General features: G+C 37.9%; 1 protein-coding gene across 2 annotated transcripts in view; it reads left to right on the top strand.

The window, feature by feature from the left end:
* SLC38A1 (solute carrier family 38, member 1) overlaps window positions 1–20,759 on the top strand; it is a 90,436-nt gene that overhangs the window by 22,031 nt on the left and 47,646 nt on the right. For both annotated transcript variants that reach the window (XM_011987525.1, XM_011987515.1), the window contains 4 exons: window positions 4,645–4,761; window positions 8,096–8,311; window positions 17,996–18,071; window positions 18,363–18,478. In XM_011987525.1, the coding sequence (XP_011842915.1) occupies window positions 8,190–8,311; window positions 17,996–18,071; window positions 18,363–18,478 (314 nt within the window). In that variant the 5' untranslated portion in view covers window positions 4,645–4,761; window positions 8,096–8,189. The remainder of the gene's footprint in view (window positions 1–4,644; window positions 4,762–8,095; window positions 8,312–17,995; window positions 18,072–18,362; window positions 18,479–20,759) is intronic.

Genomic DNA, 20,759 nt, shown 5'->3' on the forward strand with positions numbered 1-20,759 from the left:
TTTCTCCTTCACTTATGAAGCTTAGTTTGGCTGGATATGAAATTTTGGGTTGAAAATTCTTTTCTTTCAGAATGTTGAATATTGGCCCCCACTCTTTTCTGGACTGTAGAGTTTCTGCTGAGAGATCTGCTGTTAGTCAGATGGGCTTCCCTTTGTGGGTAACCTGACCTTTCTCTCTCGTTGCCCTTAACATATTTTCCTTCATTTCAACTTTGGTGAATCTGATAATTATGTGTCTTGGGGTTGCTCTTCTCGAGGAGTATCTTTGTGGTGGTCTCTGTATTTCCTAAATCTGAATATTGGCCTGCCATGCAAGGTTGGGTAAGTTCCCTTGGATAATATCCTAAAGAGTGTTTTCTGACTTTGTTTCATTTTCCCCATCACTTTCACATATACCAGTCAAATGTGGATTTGATCTTTTCACATAGTTCCATATTTATTGGAGGCTTTGTTCATTGCCTTTTACTCTTTTTTTCTCTAAACTTCTCTTCTTACTTTATTTCATTAATTTGATCTTCAGTCACTGATACCCTTTCTTCCACTTGATCGAATCGGCTATTGAAGCTTGTGCGTATGTCACGTAGTTCTTGTGCCATGATTTTCAGCTCCATCAGGTCATTTAAGGTCTTTTCTACACTGTTTATTCTAGTTAGCCATTTGTCTAATGTTTTTTCAAGGTTTTTATCTTCCTTGTGATGGCTTCAAACATCCTCCTTTAGCTCAGAGAAGTTTGTTATTACCAACCTTCTGAAGCCTAGTTCTGCCATCTTGTCAACCTCATTCTCCATCCAGCTTTGTTCCATTGCTGGTGAGGAGCTGCAATCCTGTGGAGGAGAAGAGGAGCTCTGGTTTTTAGAATTTTCAGCTTTTCTGCTCTGGTTTCTCCCCATCTTTGTGCTTTTATCTACCTTTGCTCTTTGATGTTGGTGACCTACAGATGGGATTTTGGTGTGGATGTCCTTTTTGTTGATGTTGATGCTATTCCCCTTTGTTTGTTAGTTTTCCTTCTAACAGTCAGGTCCCTCAGCTGCAGGTTTGTTGGAGTTTGCTGGAGGTCCACTCCAGACCCTGTTTGCCCAGATATCAACAGCGGAGGCTGCAGAACAGCAAATATTGCAGAACAGGAAATATTACTGCCTGATCCTTCCTCTGGAAGCTTCATCCCAGAGAGTCACCTGCTTGTATGAGGTGTCAGTCAGCCCCTACTGGGAGGTGTCTCCCAGTTAGGCTACACAGGGGTCAGGGACTCACTTGAGGAGGCAGTCTGTCTGTTATCAGAGCACTAACATTGTTGGAGATCCACTGCTGTCTTCAGAGCTGTCAGACAGGGATGTTTAAGTCTGCAGAAGTTTCTGCTGCCTTTTCTTCAGCTATGCCCTGTCCCCAGAGGTGGGGTCTATAAAGATAGCAAGCCTTGCTCCACTGTGGTGGGCCCCACCCAGTTTGAGCTTCCTCGCCTGCTTTGTTTACCTACTCAAGCCTCAGAAATGGTGGACGCCCCTCCTGCTGCCAGGCTGCTGCCTGGCAGGTCAATCTCAGACTGCTGTGCTAGCAGTGAGCAAGGGTCTGTGGGCGTGGGACCTGTTGATCCAGGTGCAGGATACAATCTTCTGGTGTGCTGTTTGCTGAGACCTTTGGAAAAGCACTGTATTTGAGTGGGGGTGTCCTCCTGGTACAGTCAGTCATGGCTTCCCTTGGCCTGGAAAGGGAAATTGCCAGACCCCTTGCGCTTCCTGTGTGAGGCAACACCCCGCCCTGCTTTGGCTCACCCTCCGTGGGCTGCATCCACTGTTCAACCAGTCCCAATGAGATGAACCAGTTACCTCAGTTGGAAATGCAGAAATCACCCGTCTTCTACTTTGTTCACACTGGGAGCTACAGAATGGAGCTGTTCGTATTTGGCCGTCTTTGAACGGAACACAACAGAGATCAAGAAATAATATTTTTTAAAAGAAGCATTTCGGTTCTTCAAAATGCTTACAATATAATACTCAATGAAAAAAGTAGGCTAAAAACAATCTAAAATCACCAGTGCTAAATTAAGGAAGAGAAGGAAGAGGAACTAGAGCTAGAGAAAGGAAATAAATAGAAAAAAGGAAGAAAAAAAGGAAGAAAAATCTTAACAGTGGCCCATTTGGGGGTGGCAAATTTCTTTTACAATATCTGTTCTGAAGATTCTACAGTGAGTATGTGTTACTTTATTTATTTTTTGAGACAGGGTTTCACTCTCAGGCTGAGCACAGTGACATGATCACAGCTCAGTGGAGTGTTGACCTCTCCAGGCTCAGTGCACATGTCTTTATGAGGTGGTAATTTCATTTTCTTTGAGTATATATCCAGAAGTGAGATTACTGTGTCATATAAACCAGTAAAGTTCTACTTTTAATTTTGTTAGGAACTTCCATACTGTTTTCTATAATGGCTCACCAAATTACCTTCCCTCCAACAATGTACAAAGATTTCCTTTTCTCCATACCGTTGCCAACACTTGTTATCTTTTGACTTTTGATAATGGCTGTCCTAAGAGCTGTGAGGTGATAGCTCATTGCAGTGTGGATTTGCATTTCCCTGATGGTTGATAATGTTAAGCACCTTTTCACATACTTGTTGGCCATTTTTATGTCTTCTTTGGAGAAATGTCTATTAATACTTTCTAAAAATCACTGACCTAGCTTTTATAATTGATTCTTAGGAGTTGAGCTAGGAGAGGTCTGATTATATTAGTTCTTCACAATAAGAAACCAATGATGATTCATAACAAGTTTTAGAATTAATTGTATGTGGCAAGATATGTAGTGCTACCCAATTTTTGTCATTATTTAACTTTGATAGTGATGCAGTGGTGTTGTTTAAGAAGGGGCTTCTTGCCTTTTAGAAATTCATGCTGAGATATTTACAGATGATATGATATCAAGGACCTGCTGCAAAATAATTCCAGGTGATGGTGGGCATAAAAAATCCAACAAGACAGGCCTGAATTGATAATTGAAGTTGGTATATGGGAGTTCAGTATACCATTGTCTTCTTTTACACACGTTTAAAATTTCCAGTAACAAAAACAATTTTTTAAGGGAGAAATAAAATTAAGGATGGATATCAGTCAGGGTTTAGTTTCATTTAACAGAGATCTGTTTATGCTGAGGAAAACAGATTTAATACAGGGAATTCAGTGTCTAAAACTTTGTTAAAATTACTAGCAGTGCACTCTCTAGGCTGGGCCTCTAGGAGTAATTAGCATAACAACACATGCAACTGGCTTGCTAAGGTTAAATGCTATCTGCGCCTCCTTCAGGAAGTCTGGAAATCAGGAAGCCATTATCTCAAGTGCATGCTCCAGGAACACATCACTTAAGCCAGATCTGATGATCAGGAATCATAGCCACAACTGTTGGCGCCAGGGCTACCAGCTGCTGCTGCACCTGCTAGAATGGTACCAGCAAAGTGGATGCCTTGCTCTGGCCACCACCACTCTCCCATTGGTGGAATCTAAATTATATCTAGAACCCTAGCTGCAAGGGAGTGTGGGAAATGTAGTTTTCAACTTTCTATCCTTTATAGAACTGGGCTAAAAAGAGGTGGCAACAAATATTGAGTGGACCAATCCACCACAAAGTGTTAGCAATTAGGCTGTCAGTACTGTTCCGAGTACAAGGAAAGTCTTCCCTCTCCTCCAATCAAATATTACCTATTGTTAGACACAGTTCAGGTCCTATCTCTTTATTAAATTAAGCCTTACCTGATCTCTCCTGGCCTCATTGATTTCTCCACCGTTCTACTTTCCTTTCTTCTTTCCTTCCTTGTTTCCTTCCCTCCTTCATGCATGTATGCACTGTGTAGGTGTGTGTGTCTCTGAACTGGGCTTATTCTTCATTCTACCATGTAGTTTAGTCTATATCATGCAAATGTTTTGAGGTACCGTGTCATTTTAGATAGGTTAGTCTCACTTGGTTAAATAGGCTCTAGATGACTTAAGGCCAGATAAGTTTCTTTGTGTATCCTTTCCTTTGATGTATAACACCATGTAGTATAAATAGCAAGATTATGTATTTTACATTGGTACTATTAATAAATTGTACCAATAAGCATACCAAGAAATTGATGCCTTCCTTAAGTACCTCACAAGATTGTGGTAAGGATCAGAAATGTTCTGTGCTAAATAAATTTTAATTTGTAACCTATTATAAATGTTGACAGATAGTAATTATGATTGTGTTAACACCAAGATCTTCATATGATGACCCTAGTCTGCCTTTTAATTAATCATATAGCTTGATGATTATTTCTATCTTTCAGTGAAACTATAGTTCTTTGTTTCTTGAACTCAATCTGCGCTTCCCACTTCTGTGCTGTTGACCATGTTCTCCCTCCACTGAGAAGTCTCAGCTCAGGCCCCATCTCCATCTGTCAATCTCCTCTCCACCAACCAGTCTGAATGTCCAGCAATAACCAGTTAGATATCAATTTCTGGCAGAGTTAACCAAGTATCAACAGTAGTGATATAGATCTGTGCTTACTGACATAACTCAGGATAGGAAATGATATCTTAAGAGAAAAAAATGTTTTAAAAACTCAATGTTTGGTATAATTTCCATTTTTGTAAATGTGTATATATTTTTTATTTGTACTCATTCTTTCATTTGACAGATATTTATTGAGTGTCTACTGTGTGCCAGGCACTATATCTATGTGCATAGAAAATCCCTGGAAGGCCATACAACAATATATAGAGAGAGTGATCGTCTCTGCTTGCTGAGATAACAGGTGAACTTTTTTCTTTTTGCTCATTTTATTCCATTTGAAAAATTGTATTTTCTAACTTTTCTATCAAACCTGTATTAATTAATTCATTCATTTATTCATTTATTTTTAATAAATAAATTAGTATTTATTAATAGATATTTTTAAAAGAATCACCTCTGTTCTTCAAAATGCTTACAATGTAATACTCAATGAAAAAAGTAGGCTAAAAACAATCTAAAATCACCAATGCTAAACTTAAAAAAGAGAAGGAAGAAGAGCTAGAGCTAGAGAAAGGAAAGGAAAAGAAAAAAGGAAGAAAAATCTTAACAGTGGTCCATTTGGGGGTGGTAGAATTTCTTTTACAGTATCTGTTCTGAAGATTTTACAGTGAGTATGTGTTACTTTTATTTATTTTTTGAGACAGGGTCTCACTCTGTTGCCCAGGCGGGAGCACAGTGGCATAATCACATCTCAGTGGAGCTTTGACCTCCCTAGGTTCAGGTGATCCTCCCACCATAGCCTCCCAAGTAGCTGGGACAACAGGCACGTGCTACACACCCAGTTAATATTTTGGGTTTTTTTTGTCGTTGTTGTTTTGTTTTGTTTTTGTTGTTTGTTTTTTGTAGAGATGGGGTTTTGCCATGTTGTCTCAAAATCTTGGGCTTAAGTGATCCACCTGCCTTGGCATCCCAAAGTGTTGGGATTACAAATGTGAGCCATCATGCCCAGTCATTGTATTCCTTTTAGAAGTAGGAAAAAAAAATTTCAAGTTCCAATCCAAATGTGACTTTTCTATGAAGCTGCCTGAGATCCCTGCATTTAACATTTTTCAAGCTTTTTCAATCCCTTCATCACTTAATACTCAATAAATATATGATAAGTTGAATTTATACTATTTTTTCAAGTGTGGCCTTGGTGAGAGGTATCATTAATTTTGTTAATTTTTCCCTTCAATTTCTATTTTGATTTTCAAGAACAAGTTAGGTTTCAGAGAGGTTATTTAATAATAATAAAAAATTATTCTTTGTGATTAATTTGTACTAGCATTTGCATAATATTGACCTAATTTTAGTGGCCAGGACTTCATCTGTTGTTTTCATTCTTTTGCCTTCTTCTCTATTTCTTACTAGTTTTACACACACAGGCATGTGTGTGTGTGATATGCATACACGCACTCACATATATATACATACATATGTATTTTTAATATGAAAATTTAAACAGTAGACTCAAGATCTATTATTAGTCAATCCTTTCTCACTGCAGAAAATTTTTATCTAGCGCCCTATTTCCTTCCATTTTGTGGAGAGAAAAGTCTCCTTAACCCAGATTGGAAATGCCATCCACTGAATTAACTTTCTATCAGCCCTGTAATATCACTTCAGTAGCCTGGGATGTAGTCACACAGGAGGGAGTCAATGTGGCAAGACTTTTAGAAATTACCCAGTCTAGCCCATTTGGACAGCTTTCATTAAAGAGGGGCAAGGGGTAAGAATGGGGCTCAACCATTTTAAATTCATTTCAACTTTTGCAAAATAAGGCAGATGGTAAAACATCACCACTGCATGATGGTACCAGAAACAATCAGAGATGGGTCAGTCTCTAGCACCACCACTCTGGTTAGATGAATCAGCCTCAGACCAGGAGTCATGGGGCTCAAATCTCCCTGTCCTGGCTCTCTTCCTTCTTGAGGAGGTGCCCTGCCCTGAAGACAAGACGAGGCTCCTGGAACCTGAGATGTTATAAACATGTGTGTATTATGGCACATTACAGGATCCTGAAACCAGGGAAGTTTTATTCTAGATAGGAGACTGTGTGAATGAAAAGAATAATGTGTGGCCTGGTTATGGAAAGAGGAAAAGAGGGGGATACCTGGAAAAGTTATCATTCTAGGGCACTTTCTGTGGATCTTCAAAATAATAGAAATTAATAAGATGTTTCTTGAAATACTACTTAGTTGGGCACATTGGGGTTTGACCCTTAACTAGGCTACAGCCATCTTATGGAATTTAGGATCAGACAAAGTTCAAAGCATTGTTCAAGGGGATTTGCTAATGACATTAAAAAACAAACAAACAAACAAAAACACCTCATTGACATTCTCCTTCATTCCATGGTCCCCAGCACTTTGCTGAGAGTATCACAGTGAGGATCCCCATGCATTATAGGCCTTGCTTTTGAAGTTGCATTTGCCTCTGTGGCCATCTGCTTTTTAGACAAGATTGGGCACATTCAGGGTGGCATGGCCATAGACAAGCCATCTGCTTTTTAATTCGTGAGGCTGCTGTGCCCCCAAAATTCTTTTTCTCCCTCCCTACTTACTATGGGTGATCCCACAGAAACTTAAACCACAGTCATCCATATGGGAGAAAATGTGAACTCTGGAAGTTTTTCATTTCTGATGAGTAATATAGTAGCAGATGGATTAAACCAAATCCTTTGAGTATGAGTTTTTAATTCCCTAATTCCCTGACATAAAGTGATTTCATTGAAGAGATTGATTTAATCTCTTGCAGTTGATGGATACACTACTTGCAAAATTTCAAAACATAAATTTGTTGTTTACTGGTTGACTACCAGGTTGGGTACTTGATCCCAGGATTTGCATTTTTTTTTTTAAGCTGGGATTGCTAAACTGAAGGTGCTTTTGTGTCTGTGCAGTCTGTACCCAGCTATATGTGTGCTCTGTGATCTGACACATTAAAATAACTGAATCACTTTCATTTTAAAAACACTGCTTCAGGCCAGGCGCGGTGGCTCATGTCTGTAATCTGAACACTTTGGGAGGCCGAGGAGGGTGGATCACCTGAGGTCAGGAGTTCGAGAACAGCCTGACCAACATGGAGAAACCCTGTCTCTACTAAAAATACAGAAATTAGCTGGGCATAGTGGCACATGCCTGTAATCACAGCTACTTGGGAGGCTGAGGCAGGAGAATTGCTTGAACCAGGGAGGCAGAGGTTACAGTGAGCTGAGACTGTGCCATTGCACTCCAGCCTGGCAACAAGAGCGAAACTCCATCTCAAAAAACAACAATGACAACAGCAACACTGCTTCATATCATAAAAGGGAGTCTCTGTTATCTACAACTAACATGATATTCTTATAAACCTGATCAGTAAGATTATGGGACATGATTCACTGTATAGTTCAAAGTGGAAGGAAATTTATAAAAGGCATAAAATTTAGATACACCTCCATAACTTGATAGACAAAGATTGCTTTAATGCATCTAGTAGCAACATGTAAAAGTTGTATAATCATTAAATTAACTACTTGTTTATTTGTGGTAATTTATTTTTAATCAGTAGTGTTTTCATATGTTTAGTTATTTTTTTATTTTGCTATATTTTAGGGGTGTCAAGCTTCCATTTTTGGTATCTACTTCTAAATACACTCAGAACAGGAGAAATTTGGACTAATTTTCAAACTACAGATACTTTCTAACCATGATGCATTTCAAAAGTGGACTCGAATTAACTGAGTTGCAAAACATGACAGTGCCTGAAGATGATAACATTAGCAATGATTCCAATGATTTCACTGAAGTAGAAAATGGTCAGATAAATAGGTGAGTATTTTTCCACTAACACTTCCTACCTAGTGAAAGAAATGGCTCATGGCTCACGTCTGTAATCCTAGCCCTTTGGAAGGCTGAGGTGGGTGGATCATTTGAGGTCAGGGGTTTGAGACCAGCCTGACCAACATGGTGAAACCCTGTCTCTACTAAAAACACAAAAAATTAGTCAGGCTTGGTGGTGCATGCCTGTATTCCCAGCTACTTAGGAGGCTGAGGCAGGAGAATCGCTTGAACCTGGGAGGTGGAGGTTGCAGTGAGCCGAGATCATGCTGCTGCACTACAGCCTGGGCGACAGAGTGAAACTCTGTCTCGGAAAAAAAAAAAGAAAAAAAGGTAAAGAAAAAGAAACGGCTATAAAAATTATTCTGGTTTTTAGTTATTCTGTTGAATTATTCATTACTAAAGTTATGTTCCATTTGAAGATGCAATTTGAATTTCTTATGTGACATCTGTTGGGCATAGTCTGCAATAGCAGATGAAGCAAATAGGAAAGTAATTTATTCATCTTTTAAAATCTTTCAATTGAGACTAATAAAAATGTATGAATACACTGAACCCCAACCAAGCTCTGTGTTATGAATTAAACAGACTACTGGAATTTCACTGCATCCCATATTCAAATGTGTACTACAGTCATCTGTACATATTTTAATCAAGAAATGGTCAAAGTTGCATTTGCTAATGAATCTGTGTTAAACTACAAGTGTATCATCCTTATAAGCATCATTTGTAGTATGGATTTTAAATAATAATAATGGTTGAACCCAAATGACTCTATGAGGAACTATAATAGAGACATAGTACATAAAAGAGAAAGAGAAGGAAAGCGACCACGACTGAGCGGAGAAGCAATGGGGAAGAAGTAGAGGGTCAGGGTAGGAAGAGTGCTGGCCCGGAAACTCCCAGCCACCAGCTGTGTCCTCAGGCAAGTCGTTCCAACCCTTGGGTCTTTATTGCTTACGTTACAAGAGTAGAACCAAATGTCTTTTTAAAAAAATGATTTGGGGCATTCTTAGACCCACTGATTGTCTAACTGGCTTAGCAGGAAGCCTTCCAGCTTGGGAGTTAGCGGCACAGCCTCCTAAAAGATTAGGAAAAGAGAGTGGCATATGCAGGACTGTTAGAACACCTATAATGTTATACTTTGGGAGGGTCAAAAGGAAATTGGGATGGGAAAGGATAAGAATATTATGCCAACTAACCAGGCATCTTTGTAGGAATCATTTCTGATAGTCTACATTCTGATAAAATGTGTGATTAAAAGTCCAGCATAGGATTTTCAGAAGTTCCAGCCTTGTCTCTCCTTTTTTCCTCCTTTAAATGTTCTTAGAGGTTAAGTTCTCAACTCAAACACTCTTCCTCATTATTATCCAAGTACTGTCAACTGTGCTAGGTGATGTTTCTTACTATGGGACTCAAGTGTACTTACTTCTTTCACCTTTTTTGAGTAATTATTAATAATAATACCCATTTCTTGAGTGCCAAGTATTTTACATATGCTACCACATATCCTTATAACTGCCATGCAAAGCAGGTATTCTTCTGCAAATGAGAAAAATGTAAAATTTCCGTTTACAAATAAGGAAACTAAGGTTCAGTGAAAGAAAATAACTTATCCAAGGGTACACAAGGTCTGTCTAAAATTTGTATATTTTTACTCTACCCTCCTCCCTCTGGTTATAATGCTTGGGCATTGGGTAAAAAGCTAGTCTTTAATAGTTCTATTAAATGCTACCAGGGCCGTTTTATGTGCTGTACTCCTGGAAGGTTCAGTAGTCCCTACTGACCTCCACTGAACAGTGGAAGGAATTCTCACAAGTAGGACATTGTGGTTTTATAAAATTATCAAAGCAATCCATTATCAAAGCAATCCAAACCCCAAGGGCCTTAAAGGTGGGAGTCATTTATAATAGTCAGTTTAGAATCTCAACTTGATTTTTAAAAGTGTCACTTACTAAAAATGTCAAGTTTTTAGATGATTACCACTTGTGGTAGATGGGAGAAACATCCATTCTCACCCGCGACTTAGGCACCTTGCCCGGATGAGCTCACTTCCCTATAGTCTCCGACCAGGGCAAACGTTGGTACAGAGGGAGGTCTGTTGGCTTTTGGTTCCTGTATTGCAAATGCAGTGTGATGAGTTTTTTTTTTCCCCTCCTTCTCTGACTCAGTTCATGACTCTTGTTTCATTTCTGGCTCCAAGACAATTAAAAGCAACATGTTATAGCACGAAGCTAATAAAGAAAAAGACCCTTGCCAGTTTTATTGAAGGTCCCTATTGGGTTATCTGGCTTACTGTATTGGCATATTTTAGTAGTCCATGATTCCTACAAAAACTGCACCTAAATACCCCTCATTCTTCCTACGGCTTTCTCAAATTTGTGAGAGGAGGGTAGGTCCAATTATATGAATCTAAGAAAACCACTTCTCCCCAAACAGTGAACTTTTAGGAAGCTGGAGAAAATGTTGAAAACAAACATTAATGTTGTATTACTTGGCATCTAGCTGATAGCTCTGCCTGGAAACTTTGCAATTGGATACAGTAAGAATTATTCTTTTAAGTGTGGTTGAAAATAAGAGTAGTGTCATTTGAACATTCAGACATCTGCCCTTATTCCAGTTCAGTTGTTTTATTTCATGCCTAAATTTTGGGGCTGTAGTCATAGAAACCTGTACCTGGAATGATAATACCTTTTAAAATATCCATTAGACCAGTGCTGCCAACTGGTGTTTTAATGTGTATATGAAACACTTGGAAACCTTGTTAAATGCATATTCTGATTCAGTAAGCCTGGGGTGGGGCCTGTGATTCTGATTTCTAGCAAATTCCCAGGTGACGCCCATAACTGCTGGTCCATGAGCCAAACTTTGAGTAGAAAGCTCTAGACTCTTCCTCTAAATGTGAACTTCTTGTGAGAAGGGACTGTCTTAATCATCTTTATATCCCTTCTGCCTATCCTAGTGTCTAGGCAGGGTGGACTGCCTATCCTAGTGTCTAGGTAATGTCTACAGGGTAGACATTACAAATTATGTATTGACTGAGAGAGAGACAGAGAGAGAGAGTAAAGTACATGGCTTTGGATTTAGACTTGCGTTGAATTCTGGCTCTATCATAGATCTTATTGATCTTATGCTCTGAGCTTCAATCCCATCCCTTTAAGATGGGGATAATAATAATACCTTACCTCATGGGATTGTTGGGGAATGTTTAATGCACTATTATCTGTAGGTTAAGAACATAGGCTCTCCACTTAGCCTGCTTATGTTCAAACCCTGCCACAACAGGTTACTTAGCCTATTTATTCCTAGTGTTCCATTATTGGAACGCTAAGCTTGTGGGACTTATTTATATCCTACTGCTCAAGGTCATTGTCAAGGCCTAATTTTTCACACACAAAAAATGCAACCTCCAGTGTAAATGGGTTAATAGTAATGTAACTTTGGTCAAGTTACTTAATTTTCCCAAACTGGGGCTAAAAATAGTACCAACCACATATAATTATTGTGAAAATAAATGAGGAAATCCATGTAAAGTACTTGGCACAGTATCTGGCAATAGTAAGCCTCTTAGTATGAGAAAAGTCTGTCAGTAAAAATGCAGTCCCCCTTCTTTGGCAAGCACTTCTTTCTTCTCCACCTCAAGAAGCAATAACATTGCTCTAGGTTTTGGATGATTGCTAGTTTTGCTTCTTAAATTTGGTGAAACATTAGCAGATTATTCTAAGTATACCCAGACAAATATGCATGTATTTTAATATTTATCTGCTATTGCTCTTTCTGTATAGTTATTACTATTATGACCCAGGAACTATTTAACAAAATTTGATATTATTTCATTAAGATTTGTTTTTAAAAGAATTTGAGGCAACTCTTATAACTACACCCTGAATCCACTTGTCTTTATATATCTTTTGGAGTTTGTGGGCTAAATTTTTATCACTTGAGAGGACCCTTGAAAAGTTCTCACTCTTCTTCTTCTGTGTTTTCTATACCTTAGGGAAGAAGATTCCATAACTTCTCCTTGTATTCAATTTTCATGTCAGGAAATTCTTCTCTTGTTTTCATTTCTCCTGTTACAATTAAAGTCTTTTTTTTTTTTTTCTATTTTCAGTGGAATTTGTCCATCAAATAAGGCTTTGCTTACCTCTCAGTCTTCTCTTCTCTTTAGGTTCCTGTTTCTTCAATTCCCCCTTTTCATGTTTTCCAATCTCTTTGTTACTTGCTTTTTCCCTTTCATTTTTTTCTCTTTTTTAATACAATGTTAGCGTTTCAGGGAAAGGAGTGGGAAAGGGCATTTAAGTTCAACCACTCATCTCTTTTATGTTATGACTTCTCAGATAAAACAGTATAATCTAGTAAGAACCTGATGGGTAGGAGATTAAAATAGGAAGATTATCTTTCTGTTGTACAACTCATCCTTAATTAGATTGTTACTGTTGATTTGTTTCTGGTTTTAAATAACAGCTTTCTGCTGCTTGCCTCTCTTCACAATGCACCTGAGTATAATAGCTTACATCATTTTTAAGGCTTTGTCTGTTCAGGGTCATCCAGTCACCCATTGTAGAGTTTGTTTTGTTTTGTTTGTTCACAGAGCAATTGGCTACCTAATGGTTAATTAGATTCTGTTTTATGGGTACAGACACAGTGAGAACTCTTTTTTAATAATACTTTATATCATCCTGAGATCACATGTCAAAGGCACCTTCATCCATAGCATATTTTAAGTCAATAAAGAGAAATATTACATCAATTATATTGCCAGAGGTCGTGCTTTGTAACAAGCAAGCGCATCTTTTAAATGGTGAGATAACAGAAACTTGTGAGAAGCTGCTTGACCTAGTTATTTTGAATGGAATTTTCCATTACAAAAAGTTGGTTTTATATATTTTTTAAATGTATAGAAATACAAAGCAAAGATGTAAAGACTTAAAGAGAAGAAAAAGTTGAAACACCATATAGAGAATAGGGAGGCTTTAAGTACTTCATTCTTATTGAGCTAAATTTCCCTCCAGCCTAAGCTACTCCCTAATTTCTAAACAGAAGATGCCTATTCAGCTTATGGAGAGCTCCTCTGAGTTGTTAATGTATGGGTAGGTACATATTAGAAGGAGCTGAGAGACGGCACTGGACAATCACAATTCAAGATGAGTGCAGTGTTGACAGTGCGGTACAGATAAAGTAGTAAGTAGGTCACAGTCCAAAAATTCCAAACCAGAGTGTGGAAGACTTGTGGATGATGAGGGTTTTGAATTGATAGGGAAAAATTGGCTGAGAGGAAGAAAGAGGACCTCCTCAAGGGAAAGTGAATTCCTACTGCCATCTTGCTTTTCATTCTCTGCTCTCAGAATGTGCTGGTCTTATCTCAGCCCTCAGCCCTCTTAGGAGGAGCAGGGGAAGCTAAGATTGGAACATTGAGCCAAAATCAAATTAAGCAGTACCTGGAATTGCAGGGCGAGGAATTTGTGCTTAAGGTTTATTCACTGGGGGAGCCAGTGGAGATTTTTGGGAAAAACTATTAAGTCTTGTTACAGAAAGTGGACTGAAAGAGACAGAATCAAGGAGGCACTTTACAAATAATGTGTTTTAATGTACTATTTAATGGTTACTTATTAAAACAGCTCTGTCAGTCAGTATCATTATTCTCATTCTGCAGAAGTTCTGCAGGAAAGAGCTGGCAGTCACACAGGGACTTACTCTTTATCCGCTTCAGCTGCACAATGTTTGACCTGGCTGAATGCGCCTTCATGTCACAGTGCCTGGATCTCTTTCTTCTCTGCTCACCTATGCTTTGCTGTCAACCCAGGGGAGTGTTACCAGGCCTGGAATTTAGATCTTCCGTAACAGGCAGTTTATTGGTGTTTTGTTTGGTTTGTTTGAAAATGTTTAGGCTTTTCTATTAATTTAAATATAATGGAAATTATCTCTGGAAAACAAGTTCCTCCACAAGAAAGACAGAGGGAAATTGCTGGATAGACTTAGTAGACTTGAGTTGGTTATGAAAATTACCCAGATTAGGTCAAGCACAGTGGTTCACACTTGTAATCCCAGTGCTTTGGGAAGGCAAGATTGGAAGAATCACTTGAGCCCAGGAGTCTGAGACCAGCCTGGTCAACATAGCAAGACTCCATCCATACACAAGTTTTTTAAAAAATTAGCCGGGCGTGGTGGTGTGTGCCCGTAGTCCCAGCTACTTGAGAGGCTGAGGCAGGAGGATTGCTTGGGCCTAGGAGCTCCAGGTTACAGTGAGCTATGATTGTGTCACTGCACTCCAGCTTGGGCAACAAAGCAAGAACTTGTCTCTAAAATAATAATAATAATAATAAAATTAGCCTGACGAAATACAGTTGGCTGCCCATATCCTTGGGTTCTGCAACTACAGATTCCACTGAGGATTGAAAATCTTTGAAAAAACAAACACAAATTGACAATTTTAAAATGCAAATTTTAAAATATACTATAACAACTATTTATCTAGCATTCGTATTAGGTATTATAAGTAGTCTAGAGATGACTTAAAGTATACAGGAGGATATGCGTAGGTTATATGCAAATTCTATAGCTACTTTATGTTAGGGACTTGATTTTAGTATCTTCAGAAGAGAGAGGGATATCCTAGAACCAATGCCCTAAAAATATCAAGGGACACTGTACGGTCTTTTGACAACAACACTTAAATATTTCGAGTCAATTTCATTTTGGAAAGTCCAGTGCCCACGTTTCTTAGGGCTGCCTGTGTGAAAGGAAAGGCTGCTTTTCCCTGACATTCTGCAGCCAGATCTGTAAATCTTAGTTCTGTGGAAGATTCAGAACTTTAAAGACAAAAGAAAAACCAAACCAGTCATTAGCAGCAATGCTATATACAACCACCAGAGTTTGCCTGCAAAGATATTGCTTTTATCATGTCAATCTCTTGCTAAGAACATTCTGTATTATTTCTTAGGCTTTTGTCTTTTAGTTTCCTCTGGCTAATCCCAGTCTATGCTGTTTTTTTCCTTTTCTGGACTCCTTACCTCATCTTAATCTGCACAGCCTGACGTTCTTATACTGGTATTAGCTGGTATGGTCACTCCTTGGCCGGAATGTCAGCTCCTGTGTTTCAGGAGACCAAAGTTTTTCTTCCACATCCTTTTGATCCCTAGTAGGTCCTAGCCAAAAGCAGTGTCCGCAGATTGTATATCTTATACCAAGTACTGATCCCAGCATAAGTTTGTAATAAGTGTATTGCCTAACTTTGGTATATCCTGGTGAAATAACACAAACTTGGAGAAATAATGCCTAAAAGAACGAGATCCCTTGGATAAAGATGAAAAACATCGATGAATAAAATCAACATCAATAATACATATGTTTCATTTAAAAACATTTTATTGTGATATACAGCATCATTGAAAAAAGTATATTAGAACGGGTGCAGTGACTCATGCCTGTAATCCCAACACTTTGGGAGGCCAAAGTTCAAGACCAGCCTGGCTGTCATAGCAAAACTATGTATCTACTAAAAATACAAAATTAGCCAGGCGTGGTGGCACATGCCTGTAATCCAAGCTACTTGGGAGGCTGAGGCACTAGAATCACTTGAGCCTGGGAAGTGGAGATTGAACATCTGCACTGCAGCCTTGGTGACTGATTGAGACTCTGTCTCAGAAAAAAGTATATGAAAATCTAATGTACAGTTTAAATAGTCATGCTTCATTAAACTAGTCCAGTTCAAGTGGTTTTATATTTATTAATGAAAAATTCACTGTCATTAGTTCTAACCATGATCAGGTAATTGAATTTCCAAACTAGAAGAGCCAAAAAGCATCCCTAACATATCTTACTAATATATGCAGCAGTTTGCCTATGCATGGACTTTTAATTTTATTTAATTTTTTATTTTTATGGATTTAGGAGGTACAAGTCCAGTTGTGTTACAAAAATATAGTACGTAGTGGTGAAGTTTGGGCTTTTAAAATAGTAAACATTGTACCCAGTGGGTAGTGTTTCATCCCTTGCCGCCTCCCACCTTCCCCTTTTTTGGAGTCTCCAGTGTCTATTATTTCACTCTCTCTGTCCACGTGGACCCATTGTTTAGCTCCCACTTATAAGTAAGAACATTCAGGTTTTGACTTTCTGTTTCTGAGTCATTTCATATAGACTTTCAGCTCTATCCACGTTGCTGCAAAAGACATGTTTTATTAATTTTTTGGTGACATAGTATTCCGTGGTATACATCTACACTATATTTTCTTTATCCAGTCATCTGTTGATGGACACTTAGGTTGATTTCATGACTTTGCTATGGTGAATAGTACCGTGATAAATATATGAATGCAGGTATTTTTTGATTTAATAGTTTCCTTTCCTTTGGGTAGATACTCAGTAGTGGGATTGCCAGATTGAATGGTATTCTATTTTTAGTTCCTTGAGGAATATCCGTACTGTTTCCCGTAGAGACTGTATTAATTTAAGTTCCCACCAATGGTGTATAAGCATTCCTTTTATTTCCACATCCTCACCAACATCTGTTGTTGGACTTTTCTTTGACAAAATCATTTGTTTTCTAATCGAGAATTTTTTTGAATTAGAAATTTAGGCTATAAAGTTTTGATATTCGCCCCGAATATATTTGATGATTCTCAAAGCATTTTAAATTCTTACTTCTGTATATTTGTACATCATTTACTCCATTTAGCCTGGCTGAATTGTTCCCATCTCAAGTCCCATTTCCCCCACGGAGAGAACTGTCTAACATCTATTGCTGTTACTATGTGCCAAGGGCTGGACTGATGTTTAACAATTGCTCTCTCATTTAATTCTCCCAATAACTTGATAAGATAATGTAATAGTGTTAACTTCTGTTTCCCAGATGAGGAAACAAAGGTAGTATGCTCAGGCCCTCAGAGATAGTGAGGATTTGAACTCAAGTTCTAAGTCCTTTGCTTTCTTAAAGCCCTGGCTCTGACCCTCACCATGGACCATATGCCCTGCCTCCCCACCATAATTTCCTAGTCTGAACTCCCATAGCCTCCTGTTTGCATCACTTATTACATACCCCTATGTCTCCCCAGTGCCTGTTCCAGTGACTTGCATATAGCAGGTGCTGAAGGAATGTTTAATGGTGAAACAGTTGTTTTCTTTTCTGCAAGGGAGAGGGAATTTCTATTTAACGATTTTGTAGTCCAAGAACCTGAGCTCAAAAGAAAACCTGCCTTTAGTATCCCTTTAAATACCAGATTTATAGTAGTCTTAATATTATCTAATTTTCCACTTAGAGAAAAAAACTATACAAAAATTAATTTGTTGTATATAGTGTTTAAATGTATTATTAAAATGATTCAAAATGTATAGCTGTTTTTGACTTACGGTTGTCTTTCATTTCATCTCAAGATGAACACCTGTTATTGGCATTGTTTTGTACTAGGTAGAGTGCAGGATATAAAAATGAATGAGGCAAAGTGCCTGCCCTTGGGGCACTTATAGTTTATGTGGTAAAACGAGAATATAGACAACCCATACTGGCAAAAAAAAAAAAAAAAAATTGGGCGGAGTTGGTGGTTGAATAGGGCTGTAAACTCTTAGAGAGCTGATTGGTAACTGCTCATGTATGTTTTGGTGAGTAATAAATCATTTAGTCAAGATGTCAAACTTAAAATCATTATCATAAGGTTAAATATATTACGCCTGTCTTTACAGCAAGTTTATTTCTGATCGTGAAAGTAGAAGAAGTCTCACAAACAGCCATTTGGAAAAAAAGAAATGTGATGACTATGTAAGTATCTTTAGAATGAAGTATTTTTTTTTAATCATATAAATTGCGACAAATCTTTTTAATTCAAGTAGCATAATACCAAAAGCAAAACTACCTGTATTCACCAGGATATTCCTCATACCTTATGTATTTTCTCTTGAAGTCCATTCAAGCAAATAACTAGACAACTAAGAATGGATTTTCCTGAATTTTATTTCCATATTGGTTCCTGAGAGTGCCTTAAAGGCTTTGGCTTGATGAACTTTCTTGGGGATTATTTTGCTTAGTGTCAATGTTTGTTTCTTTGTTCAGATTCCAGGTACAACCTCGTTAGGCATGTCTGTTTTTAACCTAAGCAACGCCATTATGGGCAGTGGGATTTTGGGACTCGCCTTTGCCCTCGCAAACACTGGAATCCTACTTTTTCTGTGAGTACTGACGTGCCGGTACTTTCCATTTTAAAACTGAACTTTTTGTATGTTTCTGTTATTACATAGAAGAAATGTGAAATATTTATAAATAGTTTTTTTAATTAACTTGGCTAAGTTACAAGTACATACTTTGATATTTATTGCTTGAGTGATTTTCCAAAATGTACCTAATGCTTACAACAAAGAGGAAGGAGAAAATCGTTTTATTAATCAAAAATACTGAAATAAGCATTTGTGAAAAGGATTAAAACATTTGAAGATAACTTTTTTTGGTATTTTTGGAGTCTACCTGTGACTTTAAATCTCAGTTAAAATATTAAGAGGTGTTTAACCCCAGCCAGTCACCACTTTGGCATTTGGATTGCTATGAAGCACGTACTACATCAAAGGGCAATTACAACTTTGTTTGTAATAAATATTCAAGAAGCATAGAAATTTTCAGTGTTTTGAAGATGAGAAATTAGCATGAACTTTCTCGCTGAGATTCAATGAAAACAAAATGGGCAATTTTCTTTTAAATAACTTTATCTCCAACTGTTGAATGGGACTTTCTGCAAATGTATGGAGGGCTTATTTTTAGTTGGAACAAGATTAAGAGAGATGATAGAATTTGTACTAAGAAAATTCTCGCCCAGCCTGATTCCCTCTCAAATGTCACATGAGTGTCAGTGGTGAGGCGAGAGAGAAAGCACTTCTCCCAGGATCTTGCCTGTTGTTTCCTGACTTGAAACTCATGCTCTTCATTGGCCTGGCTAGATAGTCCTTGTTGCCATGTCCTTTCGACAGGAGCATCATTTTCTTAGAAGCAGTGACCGAAATGGTTACTAATCCTACAAAGTGTGGATATCCTTTAAAAACACATCAAAAACTGAGATAAAAGAATATTACTGCCCATTCCGTTACTCCAGGAACTGAAATGCCCATCCATGTTACCCTGTATTAGGCATTAATATTTTTGTGTGTGTAAACTAATGCATCCTTTCTAAAATTAAAAGACTGTGTAAGATGGTGAATATGATACATTGTCTTCCATATCGTCAACCTAATTCAGTGAACCTAACTCTAGCCTCCTCTCTTGATCATCCTGAATGCATTTTTCTAAGTTGTTTTTCTGCTTGAGCTGAGTGCCAGGTTTTAGGGTAATATGGCAGAATTGGACAACATATTTCTATGGTGATTTTGGGGGGTATATGTGAAATTCTGACTCTCTGAGTATAGTAGACAGCTTGAGGAGCTACACTTCTGGTTTTCAGTGCATTTACATGAGACACCTGAGTGCTACTCCCAACTCCTCTTCTAAATGGCTATGTAGTTTTAAGCAAGTTTCTTAGCCACTCTGAGCTTCAGTTCCTTCCTCTTCAAAACAAGGAAGTTGTGCAAGAAAAATTTCAGAACCAGGCCAGCCTCCAAAACGCTATGGTTCTGTGACTATTTTCAGTCATTCCAAAGCTGGGAATATGTTCAGTTCAGAATGTGTATTACATTGATTTCTTTTTTTAAAGTTATTGCAACATATCAAGTTATAAATTAACCTAGTGTAAAAAGTCAATTCTTTGATGATTGTAACAACAGTAACTCTTGTATCTCTACAAGAGATATAAGTAGTATCTAGCAGTGCCAGTCACTACTCCAAGTGTTTTATGCAGAATCCTTACAATAACTCTATGAAGTGGCTGCTATCATTAATTTCCTGCTTCACAGACAAGGAAAGCACTGAGGCATAAAGGGTAACTTTACTTTTGGAATCTCTCTTGATCACCCTTCTAGGGATTTCCTCTACCTCTCTTCTTTGCTAGATCCATTGTTTCCTATATTCCATTTATTCTTCTTTCTGGATTTACTTACGTGCTGTCATTGTTCAGAAAAGGTGACTGAAAATAAAGTTTTTTAGACCTTTATTTCTGAAAAATATTTTTATTCGACTTTTACCTTTGATTGGTAGTTTAGTTGGATATTGAACTTTATACTAGCAATAATTTTCCTTCAGAATTTTGAAGGTATTGCTCTATTTCCTTCTAGCTTTTTTCTGTTGTGAAGTCCTATGTGCTTCTGATTCCTGATCTTTTATATATATCCAAGTTTTGTTAGTTTTTTTTTTTTTTTTTTTTTTTGGGAAACTTGTCAAATCTCTTAGTTCCCAGTATCCTGCAGTTTCACATGACGTGCCTTGAGGTGGGCCTGTTTTCATCAATTGTGTCAGGCATTGGGCGCAGTCTTTTCTTTTAGATATCCATGGCCTTGGCTGGGCTCAGTGGCTCATGCCTGTAATCCCAGCTAC

This window comes from Mandrillus leucophaeus, unplaced genomic scaffold (genome assembly GCF_000951045.1).
Source record: "Mandrillus leucophaeus isolate KB7577 unplaced genomic scaffold, Mleu.le_1.0 Scaffold1089, whole genome shotgun sequence".
NCBI classification, from domain to species: domain Eukaryota; kingdom Metazoa; phylum Chordata; class Mammalia; order Primates; family Cercopithecidae; genus Mandrillus; species Mandrillus leucophaeus.